Source organism: Trichogramma pretiosum, unplaced genomic scaffold (assembly GCF_000599845.2).
Source record: "Trichogramma pretiosum strain Unisexual culture from Peru unplaced genomic scaffold, Tpre_2.0 scaffold65, whole genome shotgun sequence".
NCBI lineage: Eukaryota > Metazoa > Arthropoda > Insecta > Hymenoptera > Trichogrammatidae > Trichogramma > Trichogramma pretiosum.
Genome location: NW_019641689.1, coordinates 711,885 through 734,652, shown reverse-complemented (window position 1 = coordinate 734,652; position 22,768 = coordinate 711,885). Strand labels below are relative to the sequence as shown.

At 32.4% G+C, this 22,768-nt stretch overlaps 3 protein-coding genes across 7 annotated transcripts; 1 reads left to right on the top strand and 2 right to left on the bottom strand.

Moving 5' to 3' along the window:
* The first annotated feature begins 29 nt into the window (after nt 1–29).
* Nucleotides 30–12,367, top strand: LOC106651104 (protein Malvolio-like). Of its 4 annotated transcripts, none has more exons than XR_001339342.2 (14): nt 30–235; nt 499–569; nt 5,449–5,662; nt 6,221–6,343; nt 6,432–6,658; nt 6,733–6,871; nt 6,975–7,130; nt 7,213–7,371; nt 7,441–7,491; nt 7,571–7,959; nt 8,033–8,234; nt 8,309–8,379; nt 10,174–10,334; nt 12,084–12,170. XR_001339342.2 is itself a non-coding variant. In XM_014369462.2 (14 exons), the coding sequence occupies exons 3-13, from the start codon at nt 5,468–5,470 to the stop codon at nt 11,380–11,382; spliced, it is 1,731 nt and encodes a 576-aa protein (XP_014224948.1). In that variant the 5' UTR covers nt 30–235; nt 499–569; nt 5,449–5,467; the 3' UTR covers nt 11,383–11,409; nt 12,084–12,170. The 4 variants fall into 4 exon arrangements, 2 of the variants coding, with proteins under 2 accessions (XP_014224948.1, XP_014224947.1); XR_001339341.2 differs by lacking the exon at nt 12,084–12,170 and adding an exon at nt 11,364–11,398; XM_014369462.2 differs by lacking the exon at nt 10,174–10,334 and adding an exon at nt 11,364–11,409.
* A 140-nt stretch (nt 12,368–12,507) lies between these two features.
* Nucleotides 12,508–15,615, bottom strand: LOC106651106 (prostatic acid phosphatase). Its single transcript, XM_014369464.2, has 7 exons — nt 15,082–15,615; nt 14,608–14,706; nt 13,969–14,391; nt 13,772–13,895; nt 13,490–13,701; nt 13,236–13,416; nt 12,508–13,162 (listed from the first exon to the last, which is right to left on the bottom strand). Exons 1-7 carry the CDS (start codon nt 15,190–15,192, stop codon nt 13,038–13,040), a joined length of 1,275 nt encoding a protein of 424 aa, XP_014224950.1. The 5' UTR covers nt 15,193–15,615; the 3' UTR covers nt 12,508–13,037.
* Nucleotides 15,616–18,324: 2,709 nt separating this feature from the next.
* Nucleotides 18,325–20,075, bottom strand: LOC106651071. 2 transcript variants are annotated; one of them, XM_014369409.2, is made up of 5 exons: nt 20,011–20,075; nt 19,171–19,325; nt 18,872–19,039; nt 18,696–18,737; nt 18,325–18,562 (listed from the first exon to the last, which is right to left on the bottom strand). In XM_014369409.2, coding segments are annotated over exons 1-5 (549 nt in total). In that variant the 5' UTR covers nt 20,013–20,075; the 3' UTR covers nt 18,325–18,380. The 2 variants fall into 2 exon arrangements, with proteins under 2 accessions (XP_014224895.1, XP_014224896.1); XM_014369410.2 differs by lacking the exon at nt 20,011–20,075 and having other exon boundaries at nt 19,171–19,378.
* Between the last annotated feature and the right edge of the window lie 2,693 nt (nt 20,076–22,768).

The following is a 22,768-nucleotide window of genomic DNA, read 5'->3' as shown; positions in this document are numbered from 1 at the left end:
CTGGCGCTGCCTGTTATGTCAACCAGAGTTGACGATAAAATTGTTGGCCAATTCAACGTTTTGTATTGTGTATATTTTCTTTTGCTGTTTTATGATTTTGTAAATATTCTGTGAATTTGGCCTTGTTTTGCGCAATGTTAATACACTTAGTAAAGTTATTTGAATAACGGAAAGTTTATATTCGAGGAAGAATAATTTAGCATTTGCAGCAAGATATTTTAAAAATTTTGAGGAGGTTAAAAGTTACTCGAACATAGACATTATTTCCATGTGAATAAATTAACAATTCACCTATTTTATATTTTTTTATAATAATACAAATGTATGTTGTTTATTACCTAGACAAGTGAAATCCTCAAAATTTAGTGTTGACCTAAAATTCAATTTAAATATGTTTTTTTCTGTACTATTTTCAAACCTTTTATAAATTTAATTTGCATTATTGCATAATTTTCGTACATTTTAATAAAACAAGTTAAAAACTATTTTTGTGAACAGTTGATGAAGATACACAAGTGAACTGAGATGATAAGGCTTTACCGTTAGATATTCTTATGATTTTTTTACTTGTAAGTGGATTTTATTTATTTAATTAGCTGTAATTTAGACAAAAAATTAATGCCTATAACTGCTTTGTAATAAATAATTTTTAATTGTGTAGAGTAACTGCATGCTATAATTTCACACACAATTATACTCAAAATTAATGATACATACATATGTAACTACTTAAGAAGTTGTGAAGTCATTTATGGTTAAATAAATTAATGAAAGCTCTTTAATTTATTACTAACAACTAACCAGGTGATGAATCTGGTGTGAAATGTTGGCATGATTATTTGTACTCATACAAGACAATTATGAATATTTTTGCATGAAAGATTTTTATATTATTATCCTTTTATAACTTTATTATTAAATTGAAAATAAAAAATTATTAAAATAAATGGTTTTATTGATACACTTAATTTGATGTATAGAATTATTTCATAACAAAAATTATGAAGATGCTTTGAATAATTTTGAAATTTTAATGAACCCACATAAGCCTTTTGACATTTTGAAGACTTTTTATTCAATTCTTAAAATCTTATAAAATATTGTCAATAATTAAGAATAACTTATGCAAAAAATAATGAGAATTACACTATAATTCTTTTCTGCTATTGTTTTAAGTACATTCATGTTTTTCTATGATTTGAACTTTTGGGTGTTATTGATGCTATTTACATGAATTTTTGGATAGGTAAATGAATATTTTCATTAATGTATTGATTCTGTGACTGTTTATTATTCTCTAATTTTTAATGCTAATCTCATGTTATAACTTGAGCCATGCGCAGAAAAATGACAAAAATTGTATTGGTAATGAAATATTTTTCCGCTTAAAAAATTGTTCATTCTTCCTAAAATGAATTTGAATTTCGACATAATATTTATCTCTACAATCATTAAATATTGTTTCAGAAAAAAATGCGAGACGGAAAGCTCGTATGTTATTGAGATATGAAACACGCGAGTCGAAGAAAAATAGAGCCTAAATTAATTAATAGAAACGTGCGTAATTTTAAAGCGATCATTGATTTTATGATAAAACGTGCGTTATGTCATTGGCAAATATTTAATAAACTTGCGTTAAAATACTGTTATGATAAAATTATTTCTAAAAACTAAATTTTTTTAAACAATTTACAATACAATTTATTTTTTATGATGTCTGATTTGTTAGTTGGATAAAGTAGTTATCATTTAATTATTGTAAGGTTCTTTTAAAATAGTAAGTACTATCTTCTATTGTAATTGGTATTAAGATAATTCACAATTTTATGAAGTAAACTTATCAGTATCACGTAAAAAGAATTAGAAATAATTAGTTCTTTACATGGGTAATACTTTTTAATCTGTTTATCAATCAAAGCAATAAGCGATTCTATTGTTTTCACCGCAGGTAGAAGAACCATATCTTTTCGTCAATTTTACGTACTTGTTTCCTTAGCAAAAATTCAAGTGCTATGATTATCGTATCAGTTTCATTTTAAATGCTTTTAATTGTTCGGTAAAAGTAAACAATACCTCCATTATTATTTTCATCTGCATTAAAAAACTTTTGCAAATTTTTTTTTCTCGCCATGAAGTATTCTTCAAATCGATTTACAATATTTTATTATAAAAATAACATCGAACAGTTGGTCACGTGCGTGTATGAGCTGCGGTTGGAATGCTCACGTACTTTGATATCTAATCATTTGTAGTAATTGATGTAGATATGAATATACGTGTCAAACTTCACCGAACATTGTATCATTTTAATTTTATGGTGACACTTTCATATTATTTATAATTATTGATTAAATCCAAGCTTACACGATAATTATAAATGCAATTAATCTTTAGGGCTTTAAAAAAGTAAATTATCTCAGCTGGTAAATCGTTGGATTTATAGATAATCTGAATCCTTTTAATTTTTGTTCTAAAGTTGTTGAGATGCAATTTTTTCGATCAACTTTAAAATTCAAGTAAATTTATATCGTTGTGAATTTTTGATTTTTCTCGTTCGATTTTAGATTTAATAACATTTTTATTCAATTATATTGTTTCCATTTCATTTGTTTGTTTTTCATCATTTCAAGGTTAGAGCCATAGAAGTTGAAAAATTAAAATTAGGTCAAAAATCGAGACAACATAAATATTTATTGAAAATATTATGCTCAGAAGCGTGCCATTTAATTAAAGCACCTGCGTCCTGTCTCACTTGCTTAAGAATAAAAAAAATTTACTGGAGACATCATTTGCTTAAAAGTCTGGATTTCCATTTTTATTTTAACTTTCCTGATTAATTACTCTGGTTAAATATAGCGTCGATAACAATCAATAACGAAAACTTTTTGTTTTTCATCAAGAGAAAAGCCATTGTATTGTCTAGTTTATTCAAAACTGTTGATAACAAATGCTTTTATCGCGCATATTCTGTAAGCAAATTTCGAATCTTGCACGTTGGATACAATTTTTGAAGATATAACACTTGCTTTGAATAAAAAAAACGTCATTTGTGATATTACTTTCAATTCAATCATTTATTAATTGTTGAAGTCAATAAGAATTTGACAACTTTTACTTTTCGACGAAATCTCGGGACATGTTATTAAGTATCTGAATACAAACGTAAGATTATAACAAAATGCACAGTAAATCATTTAACAGGTGTAAAAAAGTTAAGTAAAGCTATCATCAATCGAATCAGTAAAATTATTCACGATATTCAAGTTGAATGGAGGGTTCTCAAATTAAAGATTGAAAGTTTTTTAACGGGATTATGCTAGATTGAGCTGTTTCATCGTAATTATGATGAATTAAAAAGGGTACTTGAGAAGGAAGATATTGCCACCTAATTATTGAGTAAACGATCAAAGCTGTTACGTGACTCTATTGAAAACCTTTAATGGGTTCTTAATAGGTTCAGAATGTCATTAGCCATTACAGGGCTAAGCTCATCCTCCAAATTCCATATTCGCTCGATTCGAGCTTGAAAATGGCCGTGAGTAGCGCATCGCTGTAATCCAACATACATATGTGCAGTAGCTCTTGTTATTTATCTCATTCCGAAGAGAATCAACATGAAATATATACACACGCAGCCGCATACAATTACTCGCGCGCGTACACACACGTACACAGGCTTATAGCGGCTATACAAAAGATAAACGATTGAATAATCGGCTAATGAGAAAGCTACTAGACTGGAATCACGGCTCAGGCATCGAAGATGAAGAAAAAAATACTCGTAAGATAAAATGCCCCGCCATGCGTGTATATAGAGAAGCGGGGCGGGCTAGCGTCCACTGATAATTTTAACATAAATCGTCGCGTGTGGGTCTAGTGTGGCAGCATTTAAGTACGACGCGTCGTGGCCAGCACATCGTTCGTGTTCCACCGTCTCGGATCGTTGTCTCTTAAAAAATCTTGCTCGGTACTTTTCGGAGCAGCGCCTGTCCGCTGCTAGTAGTAATAGTTAGTGCGCAGAGTTAGAGTGCGAATAAGAAAAAAAAAACGAAGAGTGAGTACGAATAGTTTTTTTTTAAGTGAAGATATACGGCTTTTCTTCTTTTTTTTTCTGCGAGTGCCGTGTACGAAGCGCGTTCTCAGTTGCATCGAGATATTCGATCGAGCGATCATCGGCTTTCATCGACGTCTTCTGCGGCTTATCGTCGAGCGTTGCCGATAACTAATTGTGGACTTTCGACACGCGGACGCTCGATTTGAAAAGTTGTGAAAATTAATGCGCGCCGATTCGCGCCGCATCCATAAAAGTTTGTGCGATAGAACGTTATCGAATACATTGGCGTGAATCATCGTCCGCAGACGTCTGAAAATTTGATCATCGTGTCTGTTCGGTCTGGCGCTTCGACGTGACTTTTTGATTCGTCGAGCCGGAAGTGAGCATGTGGTTCGATCGTTTCCTCGCGCGCTTCCTCGGTCATTCCCGTGCGCCTTCATTTGCGTACGCGACTTGGAGCTTCGAGCCGTGAGCGACCTCGTGTTCGCGAGTTGTCGTCGCTCCGCGAGCTTTCAAATCCGCGATCGTATATTCCGTTGTATACGCTATCTTCGAGATTTGAACGAATTGAAAATCATCGCACGAGCGTGCCAACGAGTTTGCCGAGAGTAGTAGTTATCGCCATTATTTCGCGGCCAGCTGACTCAGTCCACTCATTCTCCTCTTGCCGATCTTTTTAGCACACGATTCAGACTTGATCGATCACTGTCGGGCTATTCTACGAAGCTTCGGTCAACAGATTTTTCCATCGATAAATTCCCCGCGGATCTCATGCTCATCTGCAACTTTTTGTACTACACCTGTACGAAAGGACGAGCTTTGCATGCAACTGTCGAGTTTCGCGAGTACATTATCGTCTGCAGTTGTCCTTACGTAAGAGCCCGTTCGCCGACTCTTACACGCTGCACGGCTTACGATGCGCTAGAAATTGGCCGCACGGCTCTCACGTGCAGTTTCGCTGCTTTTGTTTTCAAAAATGGACGACTACGTTCGACATAATTTGTACTGGTGTAAGGAGCAATCGAGAGTCACGCCAAGTCCTCGGCGCGCTCACTTACGCGGTGCCAATAAACTCTCGGACGCGCGCCGCGAGTGTGAAAAGTTAGATAACTTATCGGTCTCGTGCGCGCTTGAGTACGTCTGGCGCGCGATGCGCTCGCGGTAGCTAACTAACTTTGCCTTATAAAGTAGAATCATTTTTTTTCCGTTTCTTCGCGCTAAACGCGTCACTGCGAGGCAAGCCCGTCCGCATTGTATGTGTACGTATGTGGATGTTGGCGTGCAGCGGCAGCTATTGTTTATGTTGCGCACCCACACACGCATGCTTATGAAACAATAATCTTAAAGATGTAACTCGAATGTGTTTAATTGATAAATTAAATGTTTGTTGGCAGTCGACAACCGAAGCCCGCGATGCATTCAAGACCGGACAACGGATTTGGCGCCGGGGACGGAGGCGCGACGCAGGGCTCGGACGAGCTCAAGAGTAGCCCAGGCGCGAAGAACAGGAACGGAGCCAGCAACGGCGACAGAGCCACCGAGAGCACCAACCTCAACGCTCAGACCTACTTCGCCGAGACGAGAATTCCCATTCCGGAGATCGAAAGCGTGAGTATATTGTGCGATCATTGCGGAAAACGTGTGCATACGAAATCGATGTTTATTGCGTCGTTAAAACGCCACGTAGAGCCTATTGAACAAAGCTCGCGGGCTGAATTTTTTTTTAACATTCATTTTCCTCGTGGATTTTCCCGATGATCCGAGGATTCCGATTCACGGAAAACCGTCCTATAATAAATGCAGTTTCGATTAAAACTTTGGAAAACCATAACGTAAAAAATAATGGCAAGTTTGAAAATGTGACGTGATAGCGATAAAGCATTCAAGTTTCGGATCATCTTCTCAAGTTCTCACTCTCTTTTTCTCGCTGTCGGATTATTCAACGAGAAATATAATGATCCGTGACTCACGCAATCGTTCAGTCATTCGCGCGTGATGAAAAATCAAATCTCTTTAATTAAAATGATTCACTGCAAAGCTACAACAATCGAAAGCGTCATCTTTTTTCAAAACTTTTAAAATACTTATAATTATTCATTTCTATATTTCTTCCCAAATCTAATGCTCTCACGGAACATTAATTCTTATTGAACATTTCGATTTCAGGGTGCTTTTAGTTGGAGAAAATTATGGGCTTTCACCGGTCCTGGATTTTTAATGTCTATTGCTTACTTGGATCCCGGCAATATAGAATCCGACTTGCAATCGGGAGTCGAGGCAAGCTACAAGGTAAGCAAAAAATACATTTTTGAATCTTGTTTAATTGCGCCATAATTCAAGTCACACTTTCATACGAACTTGCATTGTATTTTTACAGCTCTTATGGGTTTTGCTGAGCGCGACGATAATGGGACTGCTCATGCAAAGGCTCAGCGCTCGCTTGGGCGTCGTGACGGGTCTTCATCTGGCTGAGATGTGCCATCGCCAGTACAAAAAGTTGCCAAGATTCTTACTGTGGATCATGACTGAAATAGCGATCATAGGTAGCGATATGCAAGAGGTCATTGGCACGGCCATTGCTCTTTTCCTTTTAACTGGAGGACGGTAAGTGTTTGTGATTGGCTCGATTTATCCTCATTTCAATCTAATTTCTCAAACGTCTCTTTATGGTTTATCAGGCTTCCAATTTGGGGAGGTGTTATTTTCACGATCGTCGATACTTTTACGTTCTTGTTCTTGGACAAGTACGGTCTTCGAAAGTTGGAACTGTTCTTCGGTTTCCTAATCACGGTCATGGCTGTGACATTCGGATTCGAGGTACGTTTTTTTTTTGCTTTTGCATTGATTTGGAAGTGCATACTTTTTTCTGACTTCTGGAACGTTGATGGATTAACTCTTTTTTTGTTTTTGGTTTTTTCAGTACATCACTGCTGCTCCACCCCAAGGAGAAATACTCAAAGGAATGTTCTTCCCTTGGTGTAAAGATTGCAGTAGTGGTGCTTTAACTCAAGCCGTGGGTATAATAGGAGCTGTAATAATGCCCCACAATTTATATTTACACAGTGCTCTTGTCAAGGTAATTATAATTTTTGCAATTGAAAATACAGATTTTTACACTTAACATTTTTTTTCATTCGTCGAATTGTTTATTTTTTTAGTCTCGTGATATCGACAGGAGACAGCCAAAGAAAGTTAAAGAAGCAAACATGTATTATTTCATAGAAGCTACTATCGCCTTATTAGTTTCTTTTGTAATCAATGTGTTCGTAGTATCTGTTTTTGCAAACGGTCTTTTCGAAAAAAAGCCATCAGATATTGTAAGTAAAAAAGTTATTACCATATGATTTTAAAAGTGAACGTTTTTTCAAGTATTTACTTCTTTGCAGCTTCAACTCTGCGAGGCCAACCATTTCCAAGAAGGTATTGATATCTTCTCGGTAAGTTTTATTTCTGCTACTTTATTTTATCTTCAATTTGTTTAAATAATATTGAAATGAAAATATCATTTTTCCGTAGAACATGACTGATGCTCAAGGGCTTGAAGTAGATTTATACAAAGGAGGTATCTTCTTGGGTTGTAAATTTGGTTTCATTGCCATGATTATTTGGGCCGTTGGTATTTTGGCAGCTGGTCAATCATCTACTATGACTGGCACGTACGCCGGTCAGTTTGCTATGGAAGGATTCTTGAATTTACAGTGGGCCAGGTGGAAGCGGGTTCTTTTCACTAGGACAATAGCTATTGTGCCAACATTATTCGTCGCCTTGTATGCTGAATTTGGTCAGCTGACTAAAATGAACGATATTCTTAATGCTGTTATGAGTATTCAGTTGCCATTTGCAGCTCTACCAACAATTGCCTTTACTAGCAGTGTCGCAATTATGGGTGAATTCAGAAATGGATTGTATGTATAGCTTTTATACATTTAATTGTTTTTATTATTAATTTTTTACTGAATTGTGCATTTATTATTTCAGATTCAATAAAATTGTAGCCACAATTTTATCTCTCCTAGTCATATCTATAAATATTTATTTTGCATATGATAAGGTTTCTGATATGGGAACACTGGGAAAAACATTAATCTGCATTTATGCAGTTTTGTATCTGATATTTTGTTTATACCTTGTGATTCATATGGCTATCTGTATGGGAGCAACTTCTCTTAAGGACTATCCCGTAAGTAATTATAAAATGTGTAATTATAATTATTGTTATTTTTATGTTCTAATTTTCTTATTTTTATCTTACAGATTATTGAAAAGTATGTTGGTGGCCCAGTAGAAACAATTTTAAATGTTTCCCACCCTATCGCTTATTCTAGGTAAGGATTGTGATCAATAATTGTAAATAGATCTTAAATTACCCAGAATCTGCAGCACAAGAGAAGCATGTTTATTGAAAATTATAGAATATTTTAATGTACCTGCAGTCATTATACACAAAAATACTCGTAAACCTTACCATAGTTGCTAAGCACTAAATGTTTTTTTATTAATCTTTATGGTATGGGAACTTGTATGCTTTTAAATGTATAATAACAGTCATTGCAATTATCTTATGAATCTATTATGCATCACGTGCTTTATATTAATTGCTATGGTGTGAGTTACAATGAAGATTCATGCTTTTAGATAGGATTTTAACGAAACAAAATATTATAAACTGTATAGTTAGAAATAGGAATTAGAACAAATTATTTTAAAATAATTTTTTAAAAATTTCCCGTAGAACCTAATTCTATTTTTATAGATATTTTTTATGATGGAAGATTTTATATAATGAACGATTTTTATATGATCGTAGGTGAAAAGTCTTTGTTTTATGAAAATATATCGTACATTAAATGTGAAGAAGAGTAAAAGAATTGTTTAACGATGAAATATTGTGAAAATTCACAGGAAATATTCATTTACTTGTTAAAATTTTATTTTATCCATATGTTCTGGTGTCATTCAAAAACATTGTAATTATGAAAAATGCATTAGGACAATTTTGTTAAAATTTTAAAATCATTTTGCTTCCATAAAGCAAATGATAAATGATTTGTAAAACATACACAAGATATTTGCACGAAAATTATAACTCACATTATGTAATATTATTTTTTTTTATTTTTTCATATCCTTCAATAGATAATTTATGAAAACAATTTTATTTAAAAATGTAACGAACCAAGACTGGAAACTATCTTGGAACAGTGTATATGCGTTTTCAGTAATTCTTTTAAATTCTTCAATCGACCGTTAAGAATATTGCCAAGTGTAATCGATAACATTGACAAGTAATTTAATTTTACCATTATATCCAAAACGAACTTTACCAAACCTAATTAAATTCATCATAAATATTCATTTTTACATGGTAAATATTAGTACCGTTTGTATCAATTTTTAATATGCGGTGTCGATGGCAAGGCGCACTTTGCGGCTAATCGATCGTACAAGATAATTAGGGTTCAATGGTTTCTTAAAATTGAAAATGTTGCATTTAATGATTTTCTAAAAAAATCCTACTTTTTTTAAATCTTATATTAGAATTTTTCCATGCAACTGTGTCCGGGGATCCTTTTGAATAGTTTTAATTTGTTAAAATTTATTTACGCGCTGTAACTTTCAGAGTCAACCATTAAAGTTGAACTATACTTATCGAGCTATGGGTTCGATCACTTCAGAAGTGCTTGTTTTTGGGGCTAAATAAGTAAATTGGTTCATTCATTTTCAAGTACCTACGAGCTCTTCAGTTCATCGTAAAATTTAATTGGCATTTATATTAATAAATAATTGAGTTATCAAAAAAAGCATCTAATACATAGGTGGTTTTCAACAAATAATTACATTCGGCATGAGTATTGACCATTAAAAATATAATAACTGTTTTTAAAACGATTGCGGTATTGTGTAACACTAGTTTTTTTTATCAATAATTACTAATGTTAGAGAGTATACTTATATTATTTTTAATGGCAGACAGTATTTTTTTCTGCAGTAATGATCAAACTTTAGTTTTGACTTTTGGAGTGGATAATTATTTAACAAACTTGCTGCAGAAATGTAATATAATATAAAAATATTGTACCAGCAAAAGATTTTAATATGTTGTTCATCTGTATGTACAGTTTCAACAATACATCTGAAACCTCGCTGGATACCTAAAGATCTGAATAGTACCACGTACACGACTCATGCTAAAATAGTAAAAATACAAATGCAATCGTGGTTTAGGGATTCAGAAATTCATTGTCATCCATGGTCACATAGTCTTCATATTGTTCGCATGGTACGTAGTTTTAAGTTGATTAGCATGCGATTTGTTTGCGTCCTTCATCGCAAAAAACTGCCTGTGTATTTGTCTCCGATAAAAATTTCCGTATTGATAAATATGATTTAACGAAGTATTCAAAAAATAATTGGGTTCAAATATTGTGATGCCATCCGAGTGATATCAATCGATAAAATTTGAAACTTATACTAAAAGTAGTTAGTACTTTTGAAGATTTGAAAAATAAATTATGTAAATGATCTATTAAAGGAGGAAAACATGAAACGTTCCAGAGTTGACTAGTTTTGATTTTTCAGATTTCTATCATTCAAAATTTATTAGAAAATAATCGTAATGTTTCATTCAATATTATTGAAAGTTTTAATTTTTGCACGTCGAATCATGGGATTCTTATGACTCATTGCATTTATCAATTTATCAACTTGTGCGAGAGTGAAAACATCGTATTATATTTACGCGATGTATTGTTTTGAAATTTCAAGGCCAAGCGTTTAAAGAGCATACACTGATAAATAAAAATACGACCTACAAATCTACGGTTATCAATAAGGTGATGAACGAAACTTTTACATCCTAAGCAGATGAAAATCTCATAAATTACTTGATTGCCATTTCGACATCAAAATTATTTTCATCTCATAAATTTTTCATTTTGGATGATGATCAATCAATGAGTTTAGATAGAACGTGGGCAAACGCTTAAAATCTACTCTAAAAAAATTAGAGGACATGTGTGTTTTTATTGTATTTGAATTGCTTTTACAAAATATGACTCATTTGCTGAAAATTTATTTTTTATTAACCCATAGAAGACCAATATTTGAGGAATTTCAAAAAAAAATTCTATAGAACCATAACCCGAGGCCTATAACGTTTGACCGTACTAATGTCAAATAATTGGAAGTCAATACTTATAAAATTAAACATCAACAAACGAGTCAAAAATCTTTTAATAATGCGGTTTTTATTTTCATGAAAGACTAACCATTTTTTTCTGTTTGCACTTTTCTTCTTCTACTCACAAAGTATGAAAAATCGTAGCTGAGGATTTTAAAAATTTGTCGTTCACCAGGTGAGAATTAAATTAGTTATGGTTGAATGTTGTTTGTCATTTTCAACATACGTTAGACTGGTTCTAATTTTGCCAACTGTTTCGCATTTCACAGCACACTCTTGTAGATTCTTACGGCTTGAAGGGTTAGAAGAATAACTCAAAAAACTGAAATAGATTTTTCAAAAAAGTACCGGAAAAAATCTATTAAAATTCGAACATTTTCTTTGACTAATTCTAAGACTTTTTTATTTTTTATTAAGTCATTTCTTTTAGGGATAGAAAATAGTAAAGATTAAAAACGTTATAATAAAAAACTATAAAACATCTTTTGAAAGATTTAGTTAAAAACAAGTTTTCAATATTTACGATTTTCTATTTCGAATAAAAACGACTTAATGAAAAAACACAAAGAATAAAAAAGTCTAGTCAAAAAATTAGTTTTCATCACAGCGTGCGGGAAAATCTTTAAATCGACGTCTTGCACTCGATGATGAAAAATACTATACGCAACTCAGTAACATAATGTACTATTTTAGACCCAGTGAAGCATTTTTTAAAAGTTTTTGAACACTGAAAACCTAATAAAACATCTATAGCAAAGATCGAAACGCTTTGAGAAATAAAAACCAGTCTAATATACGCAGGATTAAATTTTCTGATCATAAATTAATAATTATCATAACTTTTTTCAGAAGGAATCCGGTATTCTGTGATGATGAAGGAGTAAACGGAACTTTCAAGTTACGCAACAGTGTTGCTTTATCCTAAATTGAATTGATAATACAAGTGTGCTTCGCCATAAATGATTTATTGTTATATATTTTAATATGTGTAAAAAGCGTTAGTTTCATTACGAAATTAATTAAAATTTTAATTCATGAAGACCCATGCAAGATTCAGATGTTAAAGGCAGGACTATTAACTAAAGATGTAAATGAGCTTTAAAATATTGTAATAAATAATGCGATTGAATCTAGGTATATTTATAAAATAATTTGTATGAATAATATTAAAGCTGCACAAAAATATTTTGTTACTTTTGAGTTAATAAAATGTTGAAATACTTTTACAAACATCTATTATTATTGACTGAAAGTAAAATTTATTGTTTAATCATTATTTACATAAAATATCACAGTTATTTTTAAATGCTTAAAATTTTTGATTTAAAAATTTGACAAGTAAAATGGTAAGCTATACAGTTTTTTCAACGTGCATAACTTGAACACAAACCATTTCTATGGGGAACATTTTGTGGATAAACAAAATTGTGTATAAATGCTGAACATATTTTATACAATTTTTATGAAAGATCAGTCTCATGATAGTAAGTTAAGTTTCTTTTTGATTTGTACATTCAATAACATACATTTTACACTATATAAATTTTGTACCATAGTATTTTACTTTTAATAGGATTCATTAACAAGGATTTTTATAACCATTAAACAACTTGATAAAGATTTATCATTTATATTATCAACGAGATACTTAGACATTCTTCATTGCCATAATTAACACATGATAACAGTTACACATGATGCAAAAAAATAATCTGCACAAAATATCAATAAAATTGAAGTTTTCACAAATTTAATGTTTTCAATTTAAATGATCTTTTATTTAAAAATTGTAATCTTCAATATTTAAGCAACTTCCATGGATAATTTTGAATAGTATTGATTATATTCTCTTTTGTACAACCAATAAACAAATAAAATAATAATCATAATCAATGTTGTGAGCATCAAAACTGATACTGTTAAAAGCGCTAAAAAATTAAAAGATTGGAAATTAATCATTGTCATTTGTGAGTTCAGTAATCTAAATTAATAAAAATTTACCAATAATATTAGTTGTTGTTATTCCCATTTGATAGTTTTCATAGTCCATTAAGCACTCCTTTTCCCAATTTGTAGGAACAACGCTTTTTGTGAGTCTGATAAATTGCGCTAAAGGACAAATTGTTGAACATCCAGGAATTGTTAATAAAGTGGGCTCATCTGAAGAATTTTTGTAAGATACCTGTAAAACATTATTTTTCGTGCTTACAATAGAGAGGTAATTATTTTTAATAACAGATATTTAAATGTCTTACGGTAACAGCATGACCAACGATTGGATGAAGTCTCAATTCCACAAGTAATGTAGCAGCATATGGTGGGCAATGAGGTTCAAATACATTTAGAGTCATCATTAAATTTGCAACTGTATCATCATGAGCACTGTAAACCCATACTTTTCTATCAGGTGTTAAAGCATTTTTGGATTTTAGCACCATGTGATTGATCATTTCTTTCAATAAAGGCCCTGATGTAAAGATGACATTGGTAATAAAATAATTCGTAAATTAAAAGTTTAATTTTAACAGTTCACCAACCTGATTTGAATCTCTGAAGTATTTTATTATAAGCTTGAGTTGTAAAGCTTAATTCGGCCAGAGGCTTTAACAATTCAGGATACACATTTGAAGTCCATTCAGGTAATTTTTTTTTATATAGACTCTAAAACACAACAGTTGCAAAAGAAATTTTATTGAATAAAAAATTAGTATTTAGATCCTCAAAAAATAATTACCTCAATGTATAAAATACTGTATAAATAATTCACAGTTTCCAAAGTAGATATTTTCCTTCCGGTTTTTTCACTCAAGTAAGCAAAAAGCTCTGCATTATTCTCTTCAATTTCTTTTATTTCTGGGGAATTTAAAACCTTTTGTAACTCAATTGAATACTTATCACAAAATTTTTTTCCTGCCAAAAGACTATCTTCTGATTCTGGAGCCGTATGAACTGGTATTGGCATCCACTGTTGTAAATCCCACTTTTCATTATCAATAGGTGGATAGAGCCCAGCTAAATTAGCTTCGGCTGACATCAAGGTTCTATCAACATCTGTGCTCCTTATGTATATCTCATATGGAGAATACTTTTCAGGTAGTAAATCAGCATACCGCTTACGAAGCCATTGACCTAGAAGAAAATGCTGATGTTTTCCAGTCTGTAAAAAAAATTAATAAGTTAACAAGTAAATAAAATCAATGAAAATATAATTTTTGGTAACTTTTTATTATATTGGAATTTTTCCTAAAAAATATTGACTGTCCAATATGTAACTCTTATAAAAAAAGCCAGTGTATTCCACTAATTTGTCATAATTTTGATATAATAAAAAAGCAATATTTAAGATTGAATAATAGTATTAAAATATACAAACATTTGTTAATTGACCAAATGGTACAGGCCAAGAACTTTCATTTTTATATGGATCATTAGGATAAGGATTTATAGGTGTCCTATCGCCATGCCTAAAAAGCTAAAACAGAAAATACGAATATTATCATAATTTTGAATTTTTGATAAGCTTTGATGTAATATCATTATAATAACAAAGATTAAATTGTATATGAATTGTTGGCATATGCTTGGAATAAAAGTACAATGTCATTGAAATGAGACACTCAGAGATTCTTCATTGAAATTTGATATGATATGCATTCATGACCATTATAAGTGTAAAAATTATTCACAGTTACAAGGTTTGCTTATCTTATCATTGAGTTTTGAAAATTTAATTGAATAACAATTCAAGAAAATTAATTTTGAAATGATTAAATGCATTGGAGGTGAATTGAAAATATTGAAATTAAAATTAAAATCAAAATAACAATAAAAATATAGGGGTACTTACAACATTAGCAAATATAATTTTGCCCAATGGGTCTTCAGTCGTTGCATCGAATAGGCGTAGTTGTGACAATTGTAACAGGAGCAATTGCCAGACAATATATAACAGCCGCATTGTCGTAGCAGATTTCAGCGCAATTTACGTTACTTAACAAATCAAAGTTTGGAGGCCTTAACTAATGAGCATCGTTTACAGAATGATCGCACTTCGTAACGAGCATAATCACGGGTGTTTTAGATGGTGAAACATTTTTGTCGAATTTTCATTAATTAAATCAGTAGTCGCGGTAGCGGCCGGTAAACTATACACTACACTACTGTCAGTTATATACGTCTGATGTGTTTCATTCAGCGAGATGTGAGTAAGTACTGAGCTATGGAAGTGAAATGCACTGTGCAGCAGACGCATATTGTTAGCAGCTGACAAATATTGTTGCAGGCCAGCAGAACTGCGCAACTGCTGGAAAGATACCTTCTCACAGTTGACGAGATTTAAATCAAGTTTGTAAATCAGGGTTGTAAAAATTTAAATCAATTTTAATTCACAATTCAGTTTAACCTGTTTACGTAATTAATGGAAGGCCCCAAATGACGAGCATTGTTATGCATGTTACAGTACACAAAGCGAAATAGGGGCTTCTTATGCTATAGCCCTTATAAAATTGTCATTATATTGACGCATATCTTATGCGCACGAGCGGCCCCTGTACTTTTATATATGAACCGGTGAGCTAGGGACTATACCTTCTTATAAAGCTCGATCTCAAGATTAAGCCAACTAATGCGAGGAAAAGGGGGGGGGGGGGGCGAGAAATTACTCTCGTCGAATTTTTTAACATTTTTCCATGAAAAATTTGATGCTGAACACAAATTTGTATGGTGTCGAACGCTTAATTGATCAGTAAGTAGTTTCAACAATTTTTAATAAAAAAATTTAAAAATTAATGTTTTTTGACCCGTTAATACCTTTTTTGAGGTAATTAGACAATTTTAATCAAAAAAAGTATCTTGATGTTGACATAGTGTTGTTGTATACTTAGATTCTATACTTGAATGAAAATTAGTTATAAGATACAATTCTTTATTTACAAGCATGGAATAATTAATTTTATTTCCTGTCACTAAATTTAAAGCTATTCGTTTCAATGGCCGCAATCTCATAGTTATTTATTTCAGAAAAGATAAATCAACAGTGATAGTTTTCGTAGACAAAAAATTCTGATCAAAACTTTTTTTTTCCAAAATAGTTGAAGCATAACAGACGCAGCAGCATTGGTATACAGAGTCGGACGCACTCATTTGCGGGTAGAGCCAGCTGGGGTGGCATGCTTGCAAGGATGTAAATCGTTTCGTATGACACGTGTGGGCGGCCGCTGATAACGCGCAGGCAGGCTCGTCTATGGATCGACTCCACTTGGCGTATGTAGGACGGCGTCTCGGTTGCGTTGCTCCAGATATGGGCATCGTACAGGAGGATGGCGCCTACGAAGTTGGCATGCAACTTCCTTCAACTGCATGATCTGGATCCATCAGTGATTGGGATGCTTCTAGAGAGGGTTCCGATCATTATCGATGCCTTTTCGCTGACTCTTCTCAGGTGTTCAAAGACCTTTAGCCTGGTGTCTATTTGTAAAATATAGCCCAATCATTTTTCCGTGGCAGCGAAATGTTTTTTTTTCTGCAGCTGTCCAGTATTGCTGGATTCATCCCGAAGATTTTTTTCAGTGTAACGTTCATTTTTATTATACTCTATGTCAAAAATTATTATAAGTGTGTAGTAATCAGTAAAGATTACTACATTTTATACAACATTTAACCATCATAGTGTGACTCTGGGGCACCTTTTCGAGCGAACATAGCAATTTTTACTATTGGCTTTCTCTCCATGTATGCAACAATTTGCTCTCGTTCATTTTTGCCATTTTCTAAGCCAATCTTGTAGCTTGTCTGCTTGAAGGCAAAGTAATAGTCATCAACGTATGTAGCAGTGAAGATATTTTGAGAAACTGGATTATAGGCTGGGTATAAAATCAAGTACGGTTCTGATAGCACGGAAAGTTGCGGCAACGTTGTCGCAACCATGAAATTTTTCATGTTTCCGTATGGGAAATATTGTCAGTTTCAGCAACGCATAAAATATCCCTATTGTTATAAAAGTATCGTCACAAAAGTCCTACGCGTTGTTTGTTTTGACTATAAGGTTGCGGCTACATTTCCTCAATTTTAACTGAGTTTTTAACGTGAACATTCGTTGCGGTAACACCACTTCTCGGCAACGTTACGAACAACGTCGCAAACATGATTTCATTTCAACTTCAAGCCTATAGTATTTATAAATTTTCAAATCTTAAAAAATTCAGGAAAAAGAGTAGAACCAAGTATGCTGTTTTGTGATAATGTAGGTCCGAAGTTGCTGCGTTTACTTTTACTCTATATAAAACATTAATATTAGAAAATTGTTTTCAATTATGAACATACAACAGGCCCTCGAGCCACATCGAAGGCTTGTGAAACGGCCGACCAGTGGAGCTTATTCTCGAGCAAATTTCAAACCAGAATATGAATATGGTTAACTTGTTCAACAGTGGGGCGATGGATCTGAATTGGTGGTCGGGAATGAGCTCCTTCCTCTAAATTATGGGATTGATTCTTGATAGAATAATTTTTGATAAATCTTAGAAAGTACAATAAAAAAGTACTTCTAGGTCGGTATGGTGATAAGAGCCCTTCCTTTTTCAATAGTACTAGGAAATAGCATGATCTTATTGATGCGTTGTAAATAATTTTTACGAACACCACTGTTATGAGCGGTAACTCATTTATAACCTTGAGCTTTCAAAGATTTGATGTTTTTAATTAGGCTTAAGAATTCTTCAAGTTTGGGGGGATAACGGGCCTAAAATTTGACATATCCGATTTCGAAGTTTTAACATTTAATGGGAAGCACAGACCAAGTCTAACTAAAAGAATCACTTTTAATTTTTTCTCAGTGGGTTATCTCAAAAAATGAGAGCGTTACAGCAGAGCCCTCATAGATTCTGAAACGATTTTTGAAAATTTAAAACCCTATAATAGTTTTGAACACGTATTATATGTGCAATCAACGTATTACCTCAATGGTGAAAGTGTCCTTTTTCTCTTGTTTTACCCTCTACACTAAAGAAAAACTACAAGCCTAAAATATTTTGAATTTGAAAATTTCGGGGTAGTATAACAAAAAATACAACCGAACTCTTGTCGCGTTGTTAATTTTTTTTTTTTTTTTATGATTACAAGAGTTCAATGAGTACACAAGATCTTCTTTCATTTGGCCGAGTAGACGCCGACGACGCCAAGTACGGCAAACATTCCCATGGTGAGGCTCGCGCTTTCGGCGGAGTTGCACAACTGCTTTTTGCAGTGGTAGCAGCGGGTATCTGGCTCGTTTGGACAGGGCAATTTGATCGGGGCGCACGACCGTACAGTTGTCAATTGTCCCATGGGCTCTGCGTATTTGTTTGAGTGCAGCAATAAAGAATGCGCGTAGGAGGGCAAAGAGAAAATAAATCTCATTTAAAAAACGTAGAGAGAAAGAGAGAGAAAATTATGAGGCTAACTTAATCGACATCATATACTCACTAGAGACGATTTTGACACACTCCCACTTAAGGTCGATGGAATCTGGAAAAATTTATTGTTAGCGCGTCTGTGCGTTAGTTTATACTATTGATATAGTAATCTAAGACGCGAAGGATTAGAAATTGGCACTCGTCGATACGAATCCTCCGAGACAAAAAAATAAATGATGTTCTTACTGAGTTCCTCCATCAAGTTGTCAATCAACGCTGACATGCCGCTAACGTCGACCATTCGCTTTCTCATCGAGCTTGGATTACACTCGGTTATGAATTTTCTTTGGGACGGATTGGTGAAGCAGTCGCCACTGTTGATTGATACGCAGGAATAGCATTTCAAACTATTCACTGTAGTCGAAGCAACATCAAAATATTGAAAAAAAAGAGGACAAAAAAATATATCGATAATCTCGTTTTCACAATTAATGAAACAGAAATAAATAATAAGATAGAGGGATGTTATAAAAAAAATTGTCAACCTGAATTAATGAAAAATACAGCGATTAGGATGAGCGAGTTAGCGGCGCAGATTTTGGGATACATTCTAGCTGCAGGACGATGTTGAACGAATGACCGATGACTCGAAACTCCCTCGCGCTTGCGACGCGACGATCCATCCGACACAATTGAGAGCCTCGAAATGTACAAAATACTCAACTTATACTTAGGAACGCATTACGTCTGCTCGACTGACTCGGCCTATGTCGCTCAGCTGAATTTTTCAAGAAATACACGTCTTACATGCAGATGCTTCGCCATAGTGTATATGAGTAAATCTAGTAAAATTTTAACATTTCATTCAACACGAACACGATGTAAATAGGTTAATATTGTCATGTTAATATTGTTTGTAACTTTTTTCATTATGCATGCATGCTAAAAAATAAAGTATCATTGGATTCTGCGGCACAAATCCACCTTTTCTAAAAAAATTGAGATAAATCCCGATGGAACAGAACGCAGAATCCAATGGTACTTTTCTTTTTATGTGTGTGTGCACAATGAAAAAGTTACAAATAATATTAACATGACCTGTTTGTTAATAATCGTGTTTGCGCTAAATCAAATGTTAAAATGTCATTAGATTTATTAATATACGTGCACGCACACACACACACACACACACACACACACACACACACACACACACACACACACACACTCACACACAATCGAGGAGTGCGTGTCGTGCTCCGAATGGCTATACTACGTATATACACTACCCGTCAATCACTTTTGCCATAACTGAGAGAAAAATTATTCAATTTCAAAGTTACGCAGTTAAGGATAAAATTATCGACTCGTGGAGTGTAACTAACATTTGATAAATGATTAAATAAATCCTAAAATGATGTATGTAGCTACAAAGTAATTTTGAAGATCATTCGAATGGTTTTTTTCAAATTTTGACTCAATCATTGAACTACGTAACTTCAAGTTTAATAATTTTACGCTCGCGTGCAACAAAAATGATTGACGAGCAGTGTATGTATACACAAACAACAAGAGCAAGATATGAGTAACAAGTTAACAATTTCGCATAAATAATAGTAGATTACCCATTATAGAAGTTTGCTAAGGAAAGGAGGGAAAGCATAGATCGATTACATTCTCTGTTTTAAAAAGAAAATCGCGTACTAAGGAATCGGATTAAAAAACTGGATTTTATGTAAGAATTTATGTTCATTACTTATGTATCATCGTACTTTTTGATACTACAGAATGAATTTGAGGACTTGAAATGAATGATTTATATATTTAATGATTAATTAACTTTTTATTTACAAAAGAAGTTATTATTATTCTCACAACTTCAATATGATTTAAAAGGAAAATTATCAATAAAAACGTCCACGCTATTTTTCCTGATCATAATATACAAATCTCTATTGACGATAATGAAGTACAATATTGTTGTACTTGAATTATTTATATATTATTTATGTGATTTGTGCTTTGCTTATAATGTAATATATAGGGGTCTGTCTCTATTTTTGATCGTATTCGTATAACTGGTTTAATATTAACGACACAGTTGCACAAACAAATTTTTTTTTCAAATTGTCTGAATAAACCGAACAACATCAACAGATAACATATCATTCAAATAGCAATATCAAGATCCAATTCGACATAACAAGTTAATTGAAAGTTCAGTGAAAATAGGGCTTGACTGAGACCGAAGATAGAGGCAGACCCCTTACCGATACTATTACTTTAGTATTGGTAAGATTCGAATATTGCAGAAATGAACAATGTACACTTCAATATATCAATTTGTATATTTTAAATATCTGTTTTCATATTTATTGGTGTCGATAAAACTAACCATGTAAATTTAGATTTTATCATTACTTGCTATATAGAATTTGACAATTATTCTTTTGCTTACTGTAAAGTATAACTGAATACTAAAATAACTTCGGATACATTGGATAAATCAAGTTTAATTTTATTTTACCAAAACTAATATCGTTAATTTATAAATATAAAAATGTATACGATTTGCGTCGTCAATTCATAATAATTTTACAGAATCATATTTCATAATACCGACATCATTCCTGTATGACTTATTTGTTTATATATTGCTTAAATTAATGAGTTTTATGATTTTAAGCGTGAAATAAGTATTACGAACTGGAGCTTGACTAAAAAATGTCTATTTCGATTATATCGAATACAGATTATTTACAAACATGATTTTTGAATCAAATTAGGCTCAACATAAAACCGTCAAGTAGTTTTACATGCAGTGTTCTCAATGAATCCAAAAAACCTTGATCAATTTTCGAGAATTTCAAGATATATTATTTATAGGAATTGAATAAAGTTGTCTTAAATTAATGATAGTGATAAAAACCGTACATCCAGGTAACTAGTAGTTGATCGTAAGAAGTTTATTGCACTTCGATGTAACTTTAGCATCAAGAAATTTTTTAATAATTATAACTTACATTTGCTAATAAAGCATGAATAATTGATATCTTATCGTGTCACTTAATGTTACGATTTATAATTTAATTTATATATTTTCGGACACCGTCTTAGATCATTGTATTGACTTTTAATGTTTGAGTTACAGAATCTTTGGATTAGATTGGAAATTATTGATAGCTCAATAGTTTTGCTGATAGAGTTATAAATTTATTTCATTTGTATAGATTTATTTTAGCACATACAAATGATTGAGTTGCAGTTAAGCTTTATAAATTATTTCTAGATGTATGGAACAATTTTGAGTACCAGAAAAATTGTACCAAGTTACACTATTATATATGTATTTTTAGTACTTATAATATATACATTATACAACAATTTTTAAATGAGGTTTTTGTCGGAAAGGTAAAATGAAATCGTTATCACATCAACTACTGCAACTCGAAAATGTATCACACATACGTTTTTCACGAAAAAATCAAGAAATTACATTTCAAGATGTAAACTGGTCTCACATAAATCCATACCTTTTATACAAAATTCGATGATGGTGATCAAAGTGCATGTGAATATCTTTATGAAAAAATATAAATTAGTTATTATTGAAGACACTTGAAGAAGTCCAGCTTCTTTTTCATTTTTGTGAGATCATTTGATAGTCTTAGAGTTTTGAAGTGTTTTTATTTACAGTTTTATTTGAAATCCATATAATAACTACGTTTGATTAAATTATTTTTTGATTTCCACTTACCAATCAGTATTAAGAAAGCACCGACCCTACGCAAAACTGGAAATTTTCAAACACGTTTTATGTGATTCCCACTTAATATTTTCTAATATGCTATTTGGATTACTAGAAAACAAAATAAGAAATAATCAGTGGGAATTTGAAAAAATAGGTTGGAAAATAATCATTTTAACCTGATTATGGTATCTTTTTAAATGGTTTGATTTAATTGGTATTATCAAGCTTTTTGCATGTTTTTATTTTTTAATACGTTAAAAAATTTTTTTACAGCCAACAGTACATTGAAAACGTTATGGAAAGACTCTGTTTTACTAAAAAATATGTTGTTCGTATGATCATATCTGTAAGAAAATCGTTTAATGTTTATTTAATTGTTTTAAATATTTTCA